At 38.1% G+C, this 22,728-nt stretch overlaps 1 protein-coding gene across 11 annotated transcripts in view; it reads left to right on the top strand.

Annotated features, from left to right (window-relative positions):
• The window catches only part of NCOA1 (nuclear receptor coactivator 1), a 232,043-nt gene that overhangs the window by 205,161 nt on the left and 4,154 nt on the right, over positions 1-22,728 (top strand). For all 11 annotated transcript variants that reach the window (XM_087437068.1, XM_087437070.1, XM_087437071.1 and 8 more), the window contains 5 exons: positions 517-618; positions 2,757-3,159; positions 10,205-10,379; positions 15,955-16,138; positions 20,551-20,640. In XM_087437068.1, the coding sequence (XP_087293194.1) occupies positions 517-618; positions 2,757-3,159; positions 10,205-10,379; positions 15,955-16,138; positions 20,551-20,640 (954 nt within the window). The remainder of the gene's footprint in view (positions 1-516; positions 619-2,756; positions 3,160-10,204; positions 10,380-15,954; positions 16,139-20,550; positions 20,641-22,728) is intronic.

The raw sequence follows: 22,728 nt of genomic DNA, 5'->3' as shown, positions 1-22,728 counted from the left end.
GAATATGCCCTATTGTATACTTATTTTTTTACTCATAATAGTTTAAGACCTAGGGCTGATGCTTCTTTCCTCTCCATTATTGTACTTATCTGAAATAACTAAGAATTAACATGTTTTAAAAAGTACGGTAAACGTTTGTGTGTGTGTGTGTGTGTGCATATATGTATGCACACTGCAAAACACTAAATATGGCAGAGCACTTAAAAGTAGAATACACACACGTATGTATATTTATGCACATAGGTATTTACACATGTGTATATATACATATATGTATGTGTGTATGTGTTCTGCTTTTAAGTGCTCTGCCATACTTAGTGTTCTGTAGGCAGGAAATATTTGATAAGTGTTAGGAATTGCCAGCCTTTTGGCAAATAAACATGGGAAATAATCTTACTAAACCTGCCATATTAAAACTTGTTAGTAATCAATAAAAAGTTTGTGTTACTCTATAAGGGCCATGCTGTATGTTTGTATATAGGACTATGATATCTCATTGTTTCCGTTTTTCTCTAGTTAATACACCAGAATCGGCAAGCTATCTTGAACCAGTTTGCAGCAAACACTCCTGTTGGCATCAATATGAGGTCAGGCATGCAGCAGCAAATTACACCTCAGGTAAAGTGAGAAAATCAGACATCGTTAGTACATCTTTAACCCAAGCTGTGTTTTTGTTGTTGTTGTTGTGAGGCGATCAGCTGTGTGCTAACATCCGCCAATCCTCTTTTTTTGCTGAGGAAGACTGGCCCTGGGCTAACATCGTGCCCATCTTCCTCCACTTTATATGGAACGCCGCCACAGCATGGCTTGCCAAGCAGTGTGTCAGTGCACGCCTGGGATCTGAAGCGGCAAACCCCGGGCCGCCGCAGCAGAGCACGCGCACTTAACCACTTGCACCACCGGGCCGGCCCCCCAAGCTTTGTTTCTTAAAGTGTTGAACTTGAGTGTCTTTGAAATGGTCTGTGAACTGATCTTTTAATGACGTTTGTAGTGTAGCTTTCTTCTAGAATGAATTTACAATCAATTTGTGATAGCCCTTACTGATATTTGATCTAAAGCCAAAAGTTCTTTGTTTTGTTTTATTGTTATTGTTGTCATTGCTATTAGATACTAGATGACTAAGTAGAACACTGTTATTGCTGTACTGAATAGTACCAGTAATAAGAAGCCTAAGATGTGAAGCTGTGTGAATAGTACCTGACACCTGAGCAAATCCCAGTCACATTGCTGAGTTATCTTGATTACCTTGTGTTCTCTGCTCAGTCTGAGTGTCAACATTTTCTATTTTTTATTTATTTTAATGATCCTTGTATATGAACCCTGAGCCATTAGAACTTTAAACATAAAAGGAACTGGGTAGCCTTCTAAGAGTTATCTAGTACTCACTCCCTACTTAACTTCCACACATATTTTAATATTTTTGCTTCAACCACTTTTTTTGTGTTTTCTTAACCAAGTTGACAAAAATATTTGGAGGATGAGGGATTTAAGAGAAGATTCAAACAAAACTCTTCATTTCTCTGTAAAATGGACCTACGTAGATTTGGGGCAAATACAGGAAGCCAACACTAACCAAAGGGATAAATATTGACAGAAACTGCTGGTGAGCAGCAGATACTGGTATCTTCATGAATCCAGACTTGGGTTTCTCTGTCTTGTAAATCTCAATGGTTAGCTTATGCAAGGGTAATTAGATAGTAAGGAAACAAGACTCCACTTTTGGAATTCACATGAAGATGATTTCTATCAGAAAGTCATATGTCATAGTTTCTTCTAGGTTGGACTATATCTAGTTGGCAAGTTTAATTTTAATGGAGCTGCATGCTTTAATCAGATCTTCAATCTGAATTGACATTTTCTTAGGAAGGCTTTAATGACATGCCACATTGCTTTGCAAGTTAGACCAAAAACTGACTGCAACCTAATTTTACCACTTCTTTCCTCATCCATAATATTATAGCCATTAAAACACTTACTCTAATGCCTAGAGTAGTCTTATACTGCAACAATAATATAAAATAGCTGTTTCCAATTATCTCTGTTTATTATTTTATTTCTAATTGATAAGTGATAACTTGTTTGTCATTGGTTCCTGGATTCCTGATTCTTCCTCTTTTAATGGTGTTTGTAGGTTTTTCTAATTGTAAAGATAATGCATATTCATTATAGAGATAATTTGGAAAATACAGAAAAGTATAATGCAGAAAATTAAAATCACCTATAATCACATTTTATTCATTTAAAGTAGAATAAATGATCTCAGTGAGAAAAGGAAAAAACAGTTTCTCCATACTAGAAACACAGTAAAGTTTTTGGAAATGAAAAGGAAAAAAGTCGGAACAACCTAATATCAGATAAGATAGAAGTCATCAAGCACATGTTCTTTCTCTTCTTTATTTTTTGTGTTTTTCTTAACAGTTTTCATGGCCTATAATACTAATCAATATATATACTTTCTTTGACTTTTCTCAGTTCTGTGTGACTTTTAATTGAGAATTTGCGTTTAACCAGCTATAATGTTCAGATATTGTTTTAGCATTTCTCAACTACCTTTAATCTATAAAATGTACTTAATTCGTTTTCTTTCATATGATATTACTTAAGAGGTTTTTGTCCCTTTTCTGTTTTAGTTTCCTTTTACACTGATAATTGCTACATCTTTTGTTGCCACAAACTTCTAGGCTTTATCCTGTAAGCTTTCCAAGATAAGTAGTGATTATAATATATTAATGTGAGGATTTTTTCCTCTCTTGCAGCCACCCCTGAATGCCCAGATGTTGGCACAGCGCCAGCGGGAGTTGTACAGTCAACAGCACCGACAGAGGCAGCTAATACAGCAGCAAAGAGCCATGCTCATGAGGCAACAAAGCTTTGGGAACAACCTCCCTCCCTCATCTGGACTGCCAGTTCAAATGGGGAACCCCCGTCTTCCTCAGGGTGCTCCACAGCAATTCCCCTACCCACCAAACTATGGTACAAATCCAGGAACCCCACCTACTTCTACCAGCCCGTTTTCACAACTGGCAGCAAATCCTGAGGCAACTTTGGCCAACCGCAACAGCATGGTGAACAGAGGCATGACAGGAAACATGGGAGGACAATTTGGCACTGGAATCAATCCTCAGATGCAGCAGAATGTCTTCCAGTATCCAGGATCAGGTATGAGGATCACAACTTTATGTTGCTTTTATACGTACTACAGACAGGCTCAGGTCTCTCTTCATATGTGTTTTAGGTCACTGACATTGAGGCAGTGTGCTGAAGGAGAAAAACACTGACGTGAGAGTCAGGAGATCCAGGGTCCAGACTCAGCTCTTGCCACTAAATTTTTGGATGGTTTGGGGTGTATCTCTCTTTGATAGCTAAGACGATTAAACTGGAGGATCTATAAGGACCTGTCTGACTCTAAAATTTGTAACATTTTGTGTGCAAAGCACAGTTTCTTACTTTCTCTCATGGATCCCATAAGAATCTAATGCAAGTTCACTGCAGACAATGGATTTAAATACATTAACTCAAATTTGCTTACAATTTTTTCATTACATTGGAGATTTTGTTTTTGTTAGTTTACATAAGGATAATCAATCTTCCCAAAGTATCTCAGGCTTCTCATTCGTGTCACTGCTCTTAGCTGCTTAGGTTGTAAGCTGTTCCTCTGCAGCACACTTTCTGGCCTCCAAAAGGATTGTTCTTTTTTACTCTCTCATTTGCACTGTCTCTCTTCTATTCTCTTTGTCCTAGGTGATGATATCTTTTAAAATTTTTCTTCTATCACTTTGAGATTCTAATAGATAGTGGCAATAAAACACATTTGATTAATCCACCATGTTTAATTAAATGTTGATGCAAAATTAATGGCAAATTCCTGGAAAAAAATTGAAATAAATCCTTTGATTTTTATGAAAGAAAAAGTAAATTTTAAGGCTGCTTAAAAATGGTTTTCAATGAGAAAGCTACTTTGACTTTAATAAAATGTTGAAGTTATATAGAGATTTTTGACATGGCAGTATGCTTATCAGCTTTGACAGCCAAATCAATTTATACTTTTCATTCTGATGGCAACAAGTGCTAAAATCCTTTGACTATTAAATTAAGTATCTTGTGTCAGAGAGCACCAGAATTCTCTAAGACATTTTAATCAAAATTATGCCACATCAGTTCCTTTGTCCTCAAGACAATGAAGTCATCTTTGGCTGGTTTCTATCACTGACACTATCTGTGTGGGCAAGAAAAGGATTATAAATCCATATTTTAATTATAAGATTGAATAGAAGTGACCTTCAAAAGAGTTGTATTTTCATGTGTCTTATGATTTCTGTATGTAGAGAATTTGACAAGCCTTTTTCACTTTATTCTAGCCTGCAGAAGTACTTCCTCCAACGTTAGAAGACTTGGATAGTTATCTGTTTCCCCAGTCGTCTTCCAAAATGACAACTTAGCCAAAATAGCAAATAGATTCTTAGTAGCATTCATGATATTAATTGCAGAGCCTTATTAAACCAAAAGATTTATCTCTTTCATTGGGGGAAAAAAAACTAACTACAAGTAAGCCAAACATTAATAAATTCCCCAAGGATTCTTTTTTTAAAAAATAAAATAAAAATAATACTTCTAGGGGTTGGCCCAGTGGCGCAAGTGGTTAAGTGCGTGTGCTCCGCTGCGGCGGCCCAGGATTTGCGGGTTCGGATTCCGAGTGCACACCAACACACTGCTTGGCAAGCCATGCTGTGGCAGCGTCCCATATAAAGTGGAGGAAGATGGGCATGGATGTTAGCCCAGGGCCAGTCTTCCTCAGCAAAAAGAGGAGGATTGGCAGATGTTAGCACAGGGCTGATCTCACAAAAAAAATAATAATAATACTTCTGTCAGTTTTCAGTCATGCTCTTTAACATCCTTCTCTGGAAAGCCAAGAAAGAACTTCCTATCCTGCTCATGTTCCTTCCCAAAGCCACCTGGAAAGGCAGTGTTTCAAAGACACATTTCCAATGAAGTTGCCAAGATTTCTTTCATTGCTGTCTGTGATCTATTGCAAGTCAGTATGGAGCATGGCGATTGAGACAGTGAGTGGGTGAAGCTTACTTCTTCACCGGGCAGTATAACTGGATGTGTTGCCCCCCATCATAAGTGCTCTATCTGGCTCCTGGATTTTTCTTCCAGTCCAAATTTTAATTGACAAAAAATACTTTTCACAAAACAAGAATTTTTTGTGATAGAGTCAGCATTCATACAACAAACAAAACTTAGAAGCTGGGTACAGTGAAGAGAGCGGTAGTTACATCTGGTTGCAGACTGAAATGAAATGGCAGAGCTTTCAGTTCTTCCATGAACTGTTTCAAAATAATAGAGGGAAAATTTGTTAGTTTTTCTGGTGAGCATAAGACCATTTAAAGGTATGAAATTTTGTATTTCTTCCACTGCTCTAATAAACTTACTCCAGGATGATTAGCAGCCTGCTAGAAGGCTTCAAGACCAGGCTTTGTGTTGATACAAATTCAAGTTCTGGGAAAGTTCCAACCTTTCAAATCAAGCCTTCTCCAAAAAAAAAAAAAAAAAAAAGCCACCACGTTTTTGTAAATAAAGTTTTATTGGATCACAGCCACGTTCATTAGTTTATGTATTGTCTGTGGCTGGTTTTACACAACAGAGTTGAGTAGTTGTTACAGAAACCTTATGGCTCACAAAACTGAAAACATTTACTGTCTGGCCCTTTGTGGAAAAAGTTTGCTGATCACCGTGTTAATTGATGACGGTAAAACCAAAGGATGAATACAGTAGCTTTGCTTTAGTCCTTTGCTTTGGCATCTCTCAGCTTATTATAAGCCCAAAGTAAATGAAGGAACATGTAGCTGATAGTAAGGGCTGAGTATGCTTTCTTTTATTTCGGAAAACATAAAATTTTTCTAGACTATCATGCCATCATGATGAGTGCACAAGAACAGAATTAGATATTTAAAATTTATTTTATATTAAGGCTATATTCAAAGTAAACGTGAGAGAAATTTTTTAAAAATTTTGTACCCGCTTCATGAATTCCTTGAAGCTAGTCCAGAGTTCCCTCTTCTGTGAACTACAGTAAACATGCTACTCCACCCACTCCTCCTGAGTGATCTCATCTACTCCTGTGGCTTCAGTGACCTTTTCATGCTAATGGCTCTGTTCTCTATCTCTAAACCAGATGTCTCAGCTTATATGTACAGCTGCCTACTGGACAGACATACTTGAATTTTCCACCAGCACCCCAAACGCAACTTTTCCAAAGCTAATCTCATCAACTCCACTTCCCCTTCCCTTCATATCTCAATGTTACAGATATAACGAACTTCTCAAGTTCCAAGAAAGAGTACATACCTTGCTCTCTTATACTTCTAGGCCTTTGTGCATCCTGTACCCTCTGTCTAAAATATCCTTCCATCACTTGTCTCCTTCTGTTCCTCCTTCCTCTCAAAGGTGTCTCCTCTGGGAAGCCTTCCCTGACACTCCCAGTCATAAGCTCTCACCATCCTGTCTTATAGCCGTTTGTTAACCTAGCTGCCTTTCTTTTTGGACAACATCTACCTTGCATGAGCAAAGTGTGACCTTTTTCATCTTTGTTTCTCAAGTGCTTAGCACAGTGGTCTGGCAGTAAGTTGATGCTCAACAAATCTTTGAAGAGATAAATGAGTGGAAGGATGAATCCTAATTCTAGTTGCTGCTGCCAAATGGCCATGAGGCTATTTATGGTCCAGCAGGGAGACTTAATATAATCTAGGCAAAGATATAACTGTAGAATTTTTAAACTAGAAGGAACTAGATTGTCTAGTCCAAGGAATCCAAGGTCTAATATAGTGGCAGAACTGGGACCAGAACTGTAACTACTCCTCCAATTCATTATTCACAGGCCGCTTCCTTCTATTAAAACTAGGTCATCTGATAAGGAAAACTTGGGCTGTTAGAATGGGAGATGAGGCCAGAAAGAAATGTCAAAAGCATGCCAATGTACTTGGAGGCTCTTATTTATTGTTTAACTTTGATGCCACAGGATATAGTATCCAGAATATGATAAGTATCTTTTCCCCCACTTACATATATATATTTTCAGAGAGAAATTATTTCATCATAAATAAGGTTAAAAATGCATTTGAAACAGACAAGTTTTTTTTTAAGGATCATAACCAAAGTTGTTAAAATTTAAAATGGAAAATTAATGCAAAGACAGTCAATGTATAAATGAAGATGATGGGGGAAAAAACCCACCCTCTAGAGTCATAAATGAGAAAACAAATTTCTCTATATATTTTAAGTCAAAATTATTTACCAGAGATTAAATTACATACAGACGAAGCAGCAAGGAGAAAATATGTAGCTTTATTTATATAATCTTTACCAATGGTAGTTAAACATAGTGAAAGAAAACAGTGTAGAGAAAGTCTACAATTGGCTCAACTTTCCCAGAAAATTTAAAATATTTTTTAAATTGTAGCCTATAAAAAATAAACCTAAATAAATAAACTACATCTCTGGTTAATGTGGTATGAAGATTTGAAGGAATTGTGCTAAATTCTGGGTATTCAAATTATGGCATTCTTTTTTCCACATCTTTATAACATTTTCTACCTCAAAAGTATTTAACTGTGAAATATATTTTGTCAGGAAAAGAAGAAAAAGAATACAGAGTGCTAGCATAACAGAAAACTTTTATAAAAAGAAACTCGTTTTTACTCTTTTATATCATTATAGACTTCCACTTTTGCCCGAGATGGAGTAACGGACCAAATTTATTCCCCTATCTGAAACAAACAAAAAATCAAAGTACATTAAACAACAGTTCTCGAAATTGTCCAGACTGTGCTGCAGGGAGGGGAAATTCAACAGGAGGCCGATTTCCCTGAGTTGAGGCAGTGGAGCTGGGAGTCCTGGAAAATCAAGGCAGCTAGAGGTCTCTGGGCACAGTACCAGGAGAGAGCCAGCCACTAGAGGTCTGTGGGCACAGTACCAGGAGAGAGCCAGCCACACAGAGAGAGCTACGAGGATATGTAGAGGGTCTCACTCAGGTCTTCAGCTGGGAACTGGGTGTGTGTGTGTGTGTGTGTGTGTGTGTGTGTGTGTGTGTGTAAACCAAGGCCAAGAAAAAGCACCTGAAAAGATTAGAGGGCACAATTTTCAGAGTTCACACAGGGCCAGTTCCTCTTCCCACCAGCCAGAATAGAAAACCTCATAATTCATAAGGTGTCAGGTAGAATACTCAGAAGGGTTTTGCCTCAGTAGTGGGGCAAAATAAGTCATAGACTAAACCCTGTTGTTGTCTCATTAGGCACAAGACCCCAAAGAATTAAACTGTTTCCGTGTAACCTAACCACAACACAGGCAAAGATCAAAAATATTTAAAGGAATTTTAAAAATATAGCACCTAACAAGGTAAAATTCACAAGGTCTAGAATCTTATTTTAAAAATTACCGGGCATGCAAAGAAGCAGGAAAATACAACCCATAATGAGGAGAAAATTAGTCCATCAAAACCAGCCCGGAAATTACACACATGATAGAATTAGTAGACAGGGACATTAAAACAATTATAATTATACATTTATTCTTTATGTTCAAGAAGCTAGAGGAAAGCTTGAACATGTTAAGTAGAGGTAGAGAGGTAGAGAAGATATAAACAAAACCGAAATGAAAACTACAGTGGCTGAGATGAAAAATACACTGGAAGGGATAAGAAGCAGATTAGACATTACGGAAGAAAAAAATTAGTGAACTTGAAGATATAACAATAGAAACTAAAATGAAATCAGAGAGAAAACGACTAAAATGATGGTAATTCACTCCAAATTGATCTTATAATTCAATGCAATCCCTATCAAAATGTCAGCGTGCTTTTTGGAGAAATTGACAAGCTTCTCCTTGGAAATGCAAAATTTCTATGGAAATGCAAAGGACCTAGAGAAGCAAAAACAATTTTGAAAAAGAAAAACAAAGTTGGATTACTACCCAATTTCAAAAATTACCACAATTACAACAATCAAGACAATGAGGTATTGATAGAAGTATAGACATATAGGTCACTACAAAAGAATGAAAAATCTAGAAATAAACCCCTACTTTTGTGGTCAATTGATTTTCAAGTAGTTATATCAATGGCTGCTAATAAGCACTATCCTGAGTAAAAAGGAACGAACTACTAAGAGATGCTACAGAGTGGTTGAAACTCAAAAACATTATGCAAAGTGAAAGAAGCCAGGTATAAAGGACCACATGTGATTACGCTTATATGAAATTTCCAAAAAAGGGCAAATCTGTAGAGACAGAAAGCAGATCAGTGGTTGCTTGAGGTTAGAAGTGGGAGTGGGGATTGACTGCCGATGGGCACAGGGAAATTTGGGGATGATGAAAATGTCTAAACTGGATTGTGGTGATGGTTACACAACTCTATAAATTTGCTAAAAATCATTGAATTGTGCAGTTCAATGGGTGAATTTGATGCTGGGTAGGTTATATCTCAATAAAGCTTAAAAAAAAAAATGACAGAAGAGAGGAAGAGCCCACAAAGACAACTGAGGAGGAGTGGCCAGCAAAACTTTCTCATTCTTCGTTTCATACGTGGGTTTTTTTTGTTTTTTGTTTTTACCTTTTTCCATTTTCAATTTAATACACAAGTAATCCGTCAAGTATTTTTGTGTGTGTGTGTGAGGAAGATCAGCCCTGAGCTAACATCTGCCAATCCTCCTCTTTATTTGCTGAGAAAGACTGGCCCTGGGCTAACATCCATTCCCATCTTCTCTACTTTATATGGAACGCTGCCACAGCATGGCTTGACAAGCAGTGTGTCGGTGGGCGCCCGGGATCCGAACCGGCGAACCTCGGGCCGCCACAGCCGAGCGCCCGCACTTAACCGCTTGCGCCATCGGGCCGGCCCCAAGTATTTTGATATATGTTTTTTACACTTAAAAATTCATGTAAGCAAAAAAACAAATTATGCAGAATCCTGGTACCCAAATCAACATCTTAGTGAATGGAAAGGATTCTTCCATACTTATTTTATGCATTTATTCATCTTTCTGTTTATACAGAAATTTTCTGCCTCGTTTATAAGAGACTGGAATATTTTTCCTACTCTGTTGAAAAGGATATTTTAAGATATATTGACAGATCTTTATGGGGATTTTTCTTTTATAGGGTTAATAAATTTATAGTGTATTCACATAAATTAATTTGTGTCAATTTGCAGGAATGGTTCCCCAAGGTGAGGCCAACTTTGCTCCATCTCTAAGCCCTGGGAGCTCCATGGTGCCGATGCCAATCCCTCCTCCTCAGAGCTCTCTGCTCCAGCAAACTCCACCTGCTTCTGGGTACCAGTCACCAGACATGAAGGCCTGGCAGCAAGGAGCAATGGGAAACAACAAGTAAGGGGGCGGTTTTTATATATGAGCATCCCTGATAGTCTGCAGCACAGAACAACAGCTATGCCTTCACAGTCTAAGTAGAAGGTTATTGGCTACTGCCATTTATTTGCAAATTCAAGGAACTGAATTTTATGTTATCGGAAAAAAAAAAAAGATTTTTAAATCCTTTAAGTGTCAAGTCATTTTTATGGCAAATTTGTGTGTTGACAGTACAGAAAAGTGGTCTAGGGCCGGCCCCGTGGCTTAGCGGTGAAGTGTGCCCGCTCCGCTGCTGGCGGCCCGGGTTCGGTTCCCGGGCGCACACTGACGCACCGCTTCTCCGGCCATGCTGAGGCCGCATCCCGCATACAGCAACTAGAAGGATGTGCAGCTATGACATACAACTATCTACTGGGGCTTTGGGGGAATAATAAATAAATAAATAAATAAAGTTAAAAAAAAAGAAAAGTGGTCTAGCAGCCCCCAACCTTTTTATCCCACCCCTAGCACACCTGAAGAATATGATCAACTCCCATGAGTAACAGAGCTTCCCTGGGACAGAGGTAGAAATAGGTACTTTGTAAAAAGTCTTTCTTTATAAAAACACTTAAAAATCTGAAGCAAGAGTGGCAAAATGATAGACTTCAGTGGAATAGTGGGCACACAGGTTTCACTCTTCTCAGTGCGTTTGAAAGATGTCACAACTGCAGCAAAGGTTTTAAGGCTTCTCAGGTCATTCTGCCTTACCCAACTCTTGGAATCTTTAGATTTTTAGTGGCCTCATCTTGCTCGTTTTGCTTAGAATTATCTCCCTAAAGTCATTTCCCCCCCAAATCCTGGCTGCTGAACTTTTCACACGTTACTGGAGTTTTATAAAGATTTTAATTTAGTTGTGTCTTCGTTCTAATGACAAGGAAGCTGTTTGATCTGACAACATAATAAGTAAGGCAGTTAAAGTTGAAAACTTAAGACCATATTCTCTTAGAGTTCATTGAAAGGTGAGAGGAAATCTTCCTGTTAGAGAACTGTGTAGCTCTCAGTAAGGACTGTGTGTAAATTAGGTGGAAGTGGAACCATCTATATACCATGCAAGAATTTAGTCTCCTAATCCCAGCTTCCTAAACCCACTCTAGATTCCACGGTTCGTCACTAGAATTACCCCCTTACAGGCACTCTCAACTCCCCTGCCCAGCTCTCCCTCTGGGGCGCTTGTGCCTAGCAAAATGCTCCCTCATGAAATCCAGCTAAACTCTTGCTCCATGCCTATACCTGAGCATTTAAATGTGGCTTGAAAAAAACACAGTCAGGCTGACAGGTCTGCTCCCCTTTATAGTTCAATTCCTTAAAAGACTGTACTCTACCACTTCCTCTCCTCCCGTCCCTTGTTGAACCAGTCAGGCTTCCATCCCCACCACTCCAGCACAAGTATTCTTGTCAAGGTCGTTTTGTCCTTTACAGTGCCCGATGTGGTGATCACGGTACCAAATGCAATGATCATTGGTAACATTTGACATATTTGATCACTTATTCTTTCTTGAGGCTTTTTCTTCATTTGGTTTCTGGAACAACTTTCTCTCTTGAGACAGGTGACTCTCTTCTTATCTCTCAGTCTACTCTGCTGGGTCTTCCTCGTCTCCCTGACCTCCATTTCAGCGCCTCAGAGTTCATTCTAGAACCTCTTCTTCCCTATATCTACTCATTCCCTTGTTCTATCACCCAGTCTTATCACTGTGAATGCCTAACTCCTTGTTTTATCACCCAGTCTTACCACTGTGAATGCCTATCTCTATGCTTGTGACTCTCAGATTTAAATCTCCAGCCCAGACTTCTCCCCTGAATACCATACTGTATCTCCAACTGCCTCGTAGACATCTCCACTTGGAAGTATAATAGGCTTCTCAAACTTAACATGACAAAAACTAAAGTGATATTCTCCCCAAAACCCATTCCTCTCCTATTTTTCCCCATCTCAGTAAATGACAACTCTAATTCTTCCAATTATTCAGAAGAAAAACCTTTTTTCCTTCTCTCACATCCCACATCAAACATATCAGCAAATCATGTCAGCTTCTTAGCAGCTCTCACTCTTACCTGTTCTACTTGTACACTTCAGTGCAAGCCACCATCATCTTTTTCCTGGACCACTGCAGTAGCCTCCCATCTCCCTGCTTCCACCCTTCCTCCACCAGTTTAATCTCTACATGGTAGCCAGAGTGATGCTTTTAAAACATGAGGCGGTATGTCACTTATTTACTCAAAACTCTCCAGCTTACTCACAATACACTATAAGGCCTATAAAGCCCTACATAATCTTGCTCCTGGATACCTCTGTGACCTCGTCTGCTATTCTCATCACTCACTTTGCCACACTGGCTACTGTTTATTCTTCTGTTTGTCAGATGTGCCAAGTACATTGCAAACTCAGGGCCTTTGCATTTTTTAATCCCTCTGCTGGAATGTTCTTCTCTCAGTAGCCACATATTTTCCTCTCTCACACTTCGAGTGTCTCCTTAAATGTCACCTTATTAGACGTAGATATTGAATGTCACCGTATTCAACTTCCCTGACAATCATTTCTAAAACAACACCATTTCCTACCCCCGGTCCCTCCTTTCCCTTCTTGATTTCTCTTCATAGTGCTTAACATCTGACATATTGTGTGTTCGTCTGTTTATTTATGGTCTCTCTCCTTCAACTAGAATACGAGCATCATAAGAGCAAGGACTTTGTTTTCATTTACTTCTGCATGTCCATCCTCTAGAACATGTAAGCACTTAATATACATCTGTTGAACGGATGAGTGCAAAGATTCCTATTCCTAAGTCACTTCTTGGATTCAGAATCAAATATGGACGAGCTTTTGTTGTACTTTAGTAGTTTCTGTAAACTTTGATTTTCCCAAATCATTTGAGAAAAGAGAATAATTATCACCAACTCTTCTAACATTCACATTACGTGTTTGGCTCATGTGTAGAAGCTTATTAGTCAGCACAGGCAGCGTATATTTTGTGACCACTCACTGTCTCTTTGCACAGTGAAAGATACCACAAGAAACGGGGGAGAACAGCCCCTGCTGTCAAGTTGGTGACAGGAGTAAGTCAGAGAAGTTAAATCCTGAAACAAAGAATCACTAAGTAGAATGATGTAAGAGAGTTCAGAGACAGTGTAATGTGATTCTTCTTCATTATCTCTCTGGTGGCAAGAGAAATAAAGGGTTAAGCCAAACCTACTTGTGGTGGAACAAGGCAGTATTTCTGTGTAACACTAGTCACTAGGGAGAGTCCTAGTGCTAATTAGCATTTTAAAGGCCAATGAGCCCTGTTGTTTAACCCTTTGTTTCTCAGACTTATTTGACTAGGAACTCCTCCCTGCTTGTTAATACCTGTAGTATCTATGGAACCCACTTTAGGCCAAAGTCTTAATCTTTCCCTCTTCCCCCGATGATTTAGGGGGAAATCAAATACCTGGTGCTAGCCTAAGGAAACTGTGATAACTGCCACAAGACCCACCAGGAAAGCAACGATGGTCCTTCGAGCACTGGGCCTAAGGTGCCAGTGAACCCCCCAGTCCACTGCAGAACCGGAACAGCAAGTGATGCTGCAGAGGGGCTTGGTCTTCTTCCTTTGATGGAAGAGACTAAAATGGAACTATTGGCAAGAGCACTTTGAAAGAACTTAAGCTAATATACAGTCCCAAATATAAATTTGAAAGGAAATTAAATCTTAAACTTTTCACTAAGTATGACATCCTTGCAGTCCTTGAAGCTTCTGCGTGCGTTGACTTACATAGCCCTGCGCCTCCGCGGTGATGATCTATGTATCAATTGACAAATGAGCATTGTCTAAGGCAAAAATGTTCTCATTAGAAAATGGGCAACAGACTATTAGGTTTTTTCTTACCTGTAGTTGTGGGGACACTGCCTCACAAGTGTACACACTGTGCAGACATTAATGGTCCACAGATGCCTTATTGACCATTTCCTAGGCATATAATTTTCTTTGAGCATTTGTGTTTTATAATTACTTAGAAAATTTGCTACTTTCTTCAGACATGATGAATAGGCTGTTTCTCAGCCTGTTAATTTTAGTATGATTATCTTAATTTACCAGAAGCGATAAATGTCAGTACATCCTGCTTTCCCCCTAAGAGCTAGCAAGGAATAGATAAGCCATTGATGGGGTAAATAATTTTTGAAATCAAATTCTCCAGATTTAACATTAAAATAGGTAGAATTTTACCAGCAGCTTATTGTTTAAGAATTGATGATCATAAAATATTTGGTGTTTTGTAGAACTTAAAAAAAGACACAATTCATATTTTCCTTTAGATGTATATATCTGTATCACTGAGAATTTGGAGAGTTCATTTATAAAGTTTCAAATTGGATTTACTTGGAGTTTATTCCATACTATTCTGCCTATTAATAGAAACTGGTTTCACATTTGAGATTTTTGGTATAACAGCAGCCCAGAACTTAGCCATGAAGAAGGAAGTCAGTAAAACAAGCTCTCTGAAAAACATAGCTGCCCTTGCATTTTGCTTCCTAGAAAAGACATGAAGCTGTCTTCAGCCCTGAGAAGACCTTTGATGTCTTTAAAAACATTAAATTTGCCAAATAAAAATATCTGGTTATATACATCTGGTTTCGTCTTAGTTTATAGCATATTGAAACCAGCAGAAGCTGAAACCCTGAGAAGTGATAGCAACCTATAGGACATTGAATACAGACTCTCAAATTTTAATGTGCATAAATAGTTGGAAATGCAGCTTTCTCTACCCACTCCCAGAAAATATGATTCACTAGGGCTAGCATAAGGCCTGGGAGTCTCAATTTCAACAAGTTCCAGGGAAATCTCTTGCAGATGGTCTCTGGACTACACTTCGAAAAACATTGGTGTAGATATAGTAAAATCTATACATAAAAAGCAATCTGAACCTCATCAGTTCACAGCACTGAGTAATAACCCATATCCATAATTCATTCATTCATCAGATATTTACGGAGTACCTGCTATATGTCACTTATTACTAGAGACAAGGAACAAGTGGAACAAGATATCATCATTCCCCTCAAGTGTTAAGTGTAAGAGATGTACAAGCAATCACAATATAAGAATGCTACCTTTGAATCATTCATTCCTTTGTTAATTCATTCAATGAACATTTATTAAGAATTAATATATATACCAGGCACTCTGTTTAAATAGGATAGTCTCTGTTTAAGAAGATAAAATAGTGTAATAAATTTCAGAATGATTTTGATGGTTAAATGGGTAAACTAGAAGATTTACTTTTGTGGAAAACGACCTTTCTTAATTATTCAGATAATTGGAGCTTAACAACTCTGATATTAGGCCGGATAATTATAACTTAAAATGAACTCTTTTTAGTTATTAAGCCCCTTGGGCAGAGTTCAAAATGCATCTGAATTATACTCAATCCTTATATATTGTAATAAGGTAAAGTCTTACATGAACTTAAGAATGTAAAATATTTTCTTTGGAATTCTATCTAATAATTAAGAAACAGAGTCCAGTCACATTATCCCCGTGTTCATGATCAGTGGATATAATCAGAATTGTTTTTGAGTTAACAGTGTGTTCAGTCAAGCTGTCCAGAACCAGCCCACACCTGCACAGCCAGGAGTGTACAACAATATGAGCATCACCGTATCCATGGCAGGTGGAAACACAAATGTTCAGAACATGAACCCACTGATGGGCCAGATGCAAATGAGCTCTTTGCAGATGCCAGGAATGAACACTGTGTGCCCTGAGCAGGTAAGTGACATAACTGGCACACTTGCTACATACCAACACCACACCACACCACAGTTCATTATTCCAAGGAAAATCAGGTATGTTCATAGTTACTTGTCAAAAATAACCATACTTCTTTATTCTTTCCCACTATCTTTTGATAATTGCTATCCCTTAAGATATACAATGGAAATTTTGACAGATCTTATAAGATTTTAGTCTCGTGAGATTTTAGTGTTTTAGATTTATTGTAAAATGATACATATAATACATTAGCTTGGAAGTTACCTCTTTACATTCTGAACACATTTTCTTCATTTCTCCCTTTCGGTTCAACAAATATTTATTCAGTAGTTACTGTGTGCAAAGATAGACCTGTGGGAGATAATATTACAAGTTGGAGAGACACAACATGAACAAAGGATCAGTTGAATAACAGGACAAAACAGCTTTGAAAGAGATGGACCACCCCTAGGACTATACGTATTTATGTCAGATTAGGGGTCTATACAGTTAACTACTGAGGGTTTAAAGGAAAAAGGGCCTGATTAGGAAAGCCTTCATGGAAAATTTGCCTAAAGAAAGAGAATAGAAAAGAACATTCAAGACTGGTTATCACAGGCCGGCCCCGTGGCTTGGTGGTTAAGTGAGCGCGCTCCACTGCTGGCGACCCGGGTTCGGATCCCGGGCTCGCACCGACGCGCTGCTTCTCTGGCCATGCTGAGGCCGCGTCCCACATACAGCAACTAGAAGGATGTGCAGCTATGACACACAACTATCTACTGGGGCTTTGGGGGGAAAAAACAAATAAATAAAAATCTTTAAGACTGGTTATCACAGCATGACCTAGGCAGGAATAGAAGTTGAGAAGCCTAATGAATGTTAAGGGGATATTCATATTATATTTAGAACAGAATTTATATGGTAAACTTTTTAGGTGTGTTGTAGACCATCTGTATGTTTAGAGTTTATCCTGGAGCCTCCTGAAGATTTTTAAGGAGAGAATAACTAAATTCAAAGTGATATTTAAGATCATTGGAGTTAACTCCCTGTAATTACTATTCTCATTATCAGCAACCACAAAGTAGACTATGGTGACTAGGCTATGATCACGTAGCCATAATTTATAGCAAGTCTTAAAGACATGTAAACACTGAGTAGCTTTTTTATAGAATTTCTTTTTTGTGTGTGAGGAAGATTAGCCTTGAGATAACACCTGTTGCCAATCTTCCTCTTTTTTGCTGAGGAAGATTGGCCCTGGGCTAACATCTGTGCCCATCTTCCTTGACTTTATGTGGGACGCCTGCCACAGCATGCCTTATAAGCAGTGTGTAGGTCTGCTCGCAGGATCCGAACCTGCAAACCCCGGGCTGCCAGAAGCAGAGTGCGCAAACTTAACCACTATCCTACTGGGCTGGCCCCTAGAATTTCTTTTTGATGTGAATTTTTTTTAAAAAATCCCTATTCTTCAGGTATTATATAGTAAGCCTAAGGAGGTTAGCAGGGAAAAAACCAACAACTTAGTGATCCATATCTTATAGCAAAATAAAAGAATTAAAAAGGATTGTTTCTTGTTGTTATTCAGATATTAGAATTTTTCACTATCTTCAGTAGATTAAAACAAAATAACAAAAAATATAATGAGTTAGGTAAAAGAATATTACAGTTAAAGTGTATTTCACAGTGCATGATTTCACTCGTATGTGGAAGATAAACCAACACACAGACAGATAGAACTGTTTGGTGCTTACCAGGGGCTAGGGGGATAGGGGGTGGGCACAAGGTGTGGAGGGATGCACTTATATGGTGACTGATAAACAATAATGTACAACAAAAATTTCCCAATAAAAAAAAAGAAAGTATATTTCTTATAGGTTAGGGCTTGCTTTTTTATTCAATTTGACAATCTCTGCCTTTTAATTGGAGTGGGTAGCCCATTTACATTTAATGTGATTATTGATATGGTTGGATTTAAATCTTTCATCTTGTTTTCTCTTTGTCCCATCTCTTGCTTTTTCTTGGTTTAATTAAATATTTTAATTCGTTTTATCTCCTTTGTTGGCTTATTAACTATATATAACTCTGTTTTGTTATTTTAGTGGTTGCTTTAGGGTTTATAGTATACATCTTTAACTTATCACTGTTTACCTTCAAGTGATATTATATCATCTCATATATAATATAAGAGCCTCACAAGAGTTTATTTCCATTTCTCTCCTCCTGTGCTATTATTGTCATCCATGTTATGTCTACATATGTTATATACCCCACAATATATTGTTAGAACTTTTACTTTAAACAATTATATATTTTTTAAATTTAAATAAGAAGCCTTTTATATTTACCCATATAGTTATTTCCTGTGTTGTTCATTCCTTTGTGTAGATCTAAATTTCCATCTGGTATCATTTTCCTTCCATCTGAAGGTCTTCACTTAACATTTTTTATGGTGCAGGTCTGCTGGTGATGAATTCTTGCAGTTTTTGTATGTCTGAAAAGTTTTTGTTTCACCTTCATCTTTGAAAGTTCTTTTCCCTGAATTCTAGATTGGCATTTTTAGCTTTCAGTACTTTAAAGATGATGCTCCACTGCAGTATTTCTGATGATATATCTGCTGTCATTTTATCTTTTTTCCTCTGTACTTAATTGATTTTTTTTTCCCTCTCTGGCTGCTTTTAAGATTATTCTCTTTATCACTGGTTTTAAGCAATTCAATTATGATATCCTTTGTGTGATTTTCTTCATAGTTCTTGTGCTTGGGGTTCAGTGAGATTCTTGATTAATGGATGTGTAATTTTCATCAAATTTGGAATAATATTGGCCATTATTTCTTCAAATATTTTTTTCTGTCACCACCCCCCTCGTCTCCTTCAGAGACTCGAATTACACATACAGTAGGCCACTTGAAGTTGTCCCGTAGCTCACTGATTGGGCTTAGAGGTTTTTGGGGGATGCAAGGTCAATCATTTTTTCTCTGCGTATTTCATTTTGGATAGTTTCTGTTGCTATAGCTTCAGGTTCACTAATCTTTTCTTTTCAATGTCCGGTCTGTTAATTTTATCTAGTGTATTTTTCATCTCAGACATTGCTGTTTTCATCTCTAGAAGTTCACTTTGGACCTTTTTTATATCTTTCATATCTCTAACATGTTCAGTCTTTTCTCTATCTTCTTGAATATGTGGAATACAGTTATTATAATAACCACTTTAATATTCTTGGCTGTCAATTCTATCATCCACATCATTTGGGGGTTAGTTTTAATTGATTGACTTATCTTTTCATTAGAGGTCATATTTTTCTGCCACTTTGTGTACCTGGTAATTTTTTATTAGATGCCAGACATGTGAATTTTACCTTGATTTGCCTATAAATATTCTTGAGCTTTGTTCTGGGAAGTAGTTAAGATACTTGAAACAGTTTGATCCTTTCAGTTCTTACTCTTTTGTTAAGTGGGACCAGAGCAATATTTAGTAGAGGGCTAATTTTACCTTACTACTGAGGCAAAAGCTTTCTAGTGAGCTACCTGAGACTACATGAATTATGATGTGTTTCCACTCTGGCTGGTAGAATCAGGACCTCTTCCCCAGCTATGTGTGATCTTTAGGAATTATTCCATGTAAACCTTTTCAGGTGAATCTTCCCTCTGCTTTGGGTAGTTCCCTAATATCCATTAGCTCATCAGTACTAAGCCACAGACTCGAGGGAACCCTCTGCAGATCTTCAGAGTGTTCTCTCTGTGTAGCTCTCCCCTGATATTGTGCCCTGTGAATTCCAGCTGCCTTGGCCATCTCAGACTTCCAGCTGCATCCTCTCAACTCAGGGAGCATGGCAGGCTCTGCCAGGACTCCCTTTCCCCATGCTGCAGCCTGGAAATTTTCTCTAGGGAGTAGGCTCGGGCAGTCATAGGACTCACCTCAATTGTTTTCCATCTCTCAGAGCTAACTCTCCTTCAGCGCCTTTGTCCAGTGTCTTGAATGCCTTCATTTTATATATTTTGTCTAATTTTTTAGTTCATTTAGGCAGAGGATAAATCTGATCCCTGTTACTGAATCTTGATCAGAAGTGGAAGTCTTTTGCTAATTAACTTTTGTGTGTGTGAATTAACTTTTTATTGAAGTATCAGTATAAGAATATACAGAAAAGTATACGAGTAGATGAATTTTCACAAACTGAACACGCCTTTATAACTACCACCCAGATCAAGAAACAGAACAGCCCCCCAGAGGTTCTCTTCATGCTACCTTACACGTCACTCTCCACCCCTGCAAAGGGAACCACTATCCTGACTTCTCACAACACAGTAAATTGCTAAGCTTTTTATTTCTGCTGTCCTCCTATTATTTTTCTGTCAGTGGGATTGTGTTTCATTGAAGAATTTGGTCTTCAACTTAAACAACTAGCTTGTAATTTGATCTTATTCTTATCTTTAATAGATAAATGATCCAGCACTGAGACACACAGGCCTCTACTGCAACCAGCTGTCATCCACTGACCTTCTCAAAACAGAACCAGATGGAACCCAGGTCAGTAAGAAAATTCTAAGCCCAGAGCTATCAAATGTACTCTAGATACACAGGAAACTTTGTGTAGCATCGTAGTTAAGAGCCTGACCTTGGGAGTCAGACCTGGGTGTGAGTCCTGGCTCTACTCTTCTTAGCTGTGTCATCCTGGGCATGTTAGGGAACTTTCCTGAGTGGCTGTGTAACCAAGAGAACTAACAAGATACCTGTTTAGAGGGTTGCTTATAGGAGAGGGTTAAATGAGATAAGCTTTCAGAAGTTTTAATCCAGTGTTTAGACAGGATAAGGGGATCACAAATGGTGGCCACTAATTGTTATTTTGTAAATAAACACTGTGCTAAAATTCATGTGTAATCAAAATATCTCAAAAGATCTTAGTAAATTCAGAACAGAATGCCTGCTGTGTACTCTGCCTCCTTTTAGAAACTTGTTTCAAAACAATACAAATAGCAAGGGTGGCTACTTTCCTATATGAACTTAAATTTTGGAGGTTTTAATTCACTTCAATAACTTTGGTTTAGTCTTTAGTCTCTTAATAAATATTTTTTAAAAATACAGGCATTATGCTAAGGTAGAGATACAAAGAAACATGAGACACGTTTGCCCTTTAGGTGAACTGTGCAGAGAAGTGAGGAAAGGAAGTTTCATTTGTGAAATGATTGTGATTGGCCAGGCACTGTGCTGTGCACTGTCTGCTTTATCTCGTGTAAGCCTCACTAGAACCCTTTGAAGGAGGTGGTATTCCTTTTTTTCACAGATGATAAAACTGAACCTGAGGAGATTTAACTACATGCACAATTCACAAAGCTAGAAAGTGGCAGAGCTGAGGTTCAAACCCAGGTCTTTCTAACACCAAAGTTCATGTGGTTTCTGCCATACCACTTTGGGCCTGTTGAAAGATAAAACATATAGACATATGCACATAAATTATCATATAATCAAAAAAGACCAACTCAAATTTATGTTAATGCCACAAGCATTAAAAGAAACAAGAAATTGCTGAGCTGGTCTGAACAGCATTTACACAGGAGATGGGACTGAACTGGGCCTGAAGTACAGTTAGCAAGGCAAAGTGAGGGGGAAAGATACTATAGTTGTTGGAGGCTGGGGGCGGGGGTGAACTTGGAAGTCTAGGGGATTGAGAGTAGAGGACACAGAGAGAGAGAAACAGTAAAATCTGAGCGTAGTACTGGAAAACCAAATCCCCTGAAGGTAAAGGTTTGTAATAAGAATTTATAGGAATTAAATTTGGTAAAGTAGATTGGGGCAAATTTCCAGAGGCTTTGAATGCTAAACTAAGGGATTTGGATTTAGTCTTGCAGAGGAAGCTTCATCCCTGATGGGGCGCAGCGATAAAAGTGCTAGTTTAGGCTTCATCCTGATGGGAAGGAGGGGAAAAGAGTAGCACTGGCGGCCAGCTCAGGAGGAGAAAGATCAGTTAGGAGGCTGTGTCCATAGTCGGAGCATTAGGAAATAGGATCTGAGGCCTCTGAGGGTGAAGAGGGGATTTTGTGATGGGGGAAATGAAGATAGTCTTCATTCACTAGAAGTTTTTGAAAGTCTAACACCTACAGAGACATATACTGGGAAGTTCGACAAATTAGTTAAAATATGACAACCAGGTTTTAAAGTTCTTGAGCCCCAGGACAGTATTTGAATTGGAGTAAAAACTATGGTGGAAAATGTTAAGAGGTTGGGACTCAGCTCTCACACCCCTCTTGTCTCCTGGCAAATTGTAAGCTTCATTTGCATCTTTGCCTGTCTGTGAAGATGTGGCAATATCAGAAGTCCTTTGAGGTCTGGTCTAAAGCACCCCATTTCTAAGTAATAGTTTGAAACGTGTACTTTTTAGAGTTTGGTTTAATCTTTTTGATTTTTTAAGTTTCAAAATAGAGTATGTTAAAAAAGCATTCTTTTTAAAGAAGCAGAATTTTCTCTCTAGTTTATCATGCCTTTATCAAGAATGTTTTTCAGTGTTTAGGGACAGAAACGCCTGTGCTCTGCCCCAATATTTCATATGTTGAAACATATAAACATGAAATTTTGTATGTTAATTTTTTTAAAAAATTAGTCAGTGCCTAAAAGCACTAT

This window comes from Ceratotherium simum, chromosome 11 (assembly GCF_057802395.1).
Source record: "Ceratotherium simum simum isolate JZ-2026a chromosome 11, ASM5780239v1, whole genome shotgun sequence".
Taxonomy (NCBI): Eukaryota; Metazoa; Chordata; class Mammalia; order Perissodactyla; family Rhinocerotidae; genus Ceratotherium; species Ceratotherium simum.
Note: the sequence above shows the minus strand (reverse complement) of the source record. Positions and strands in the feature narration are given on the sequence as shown.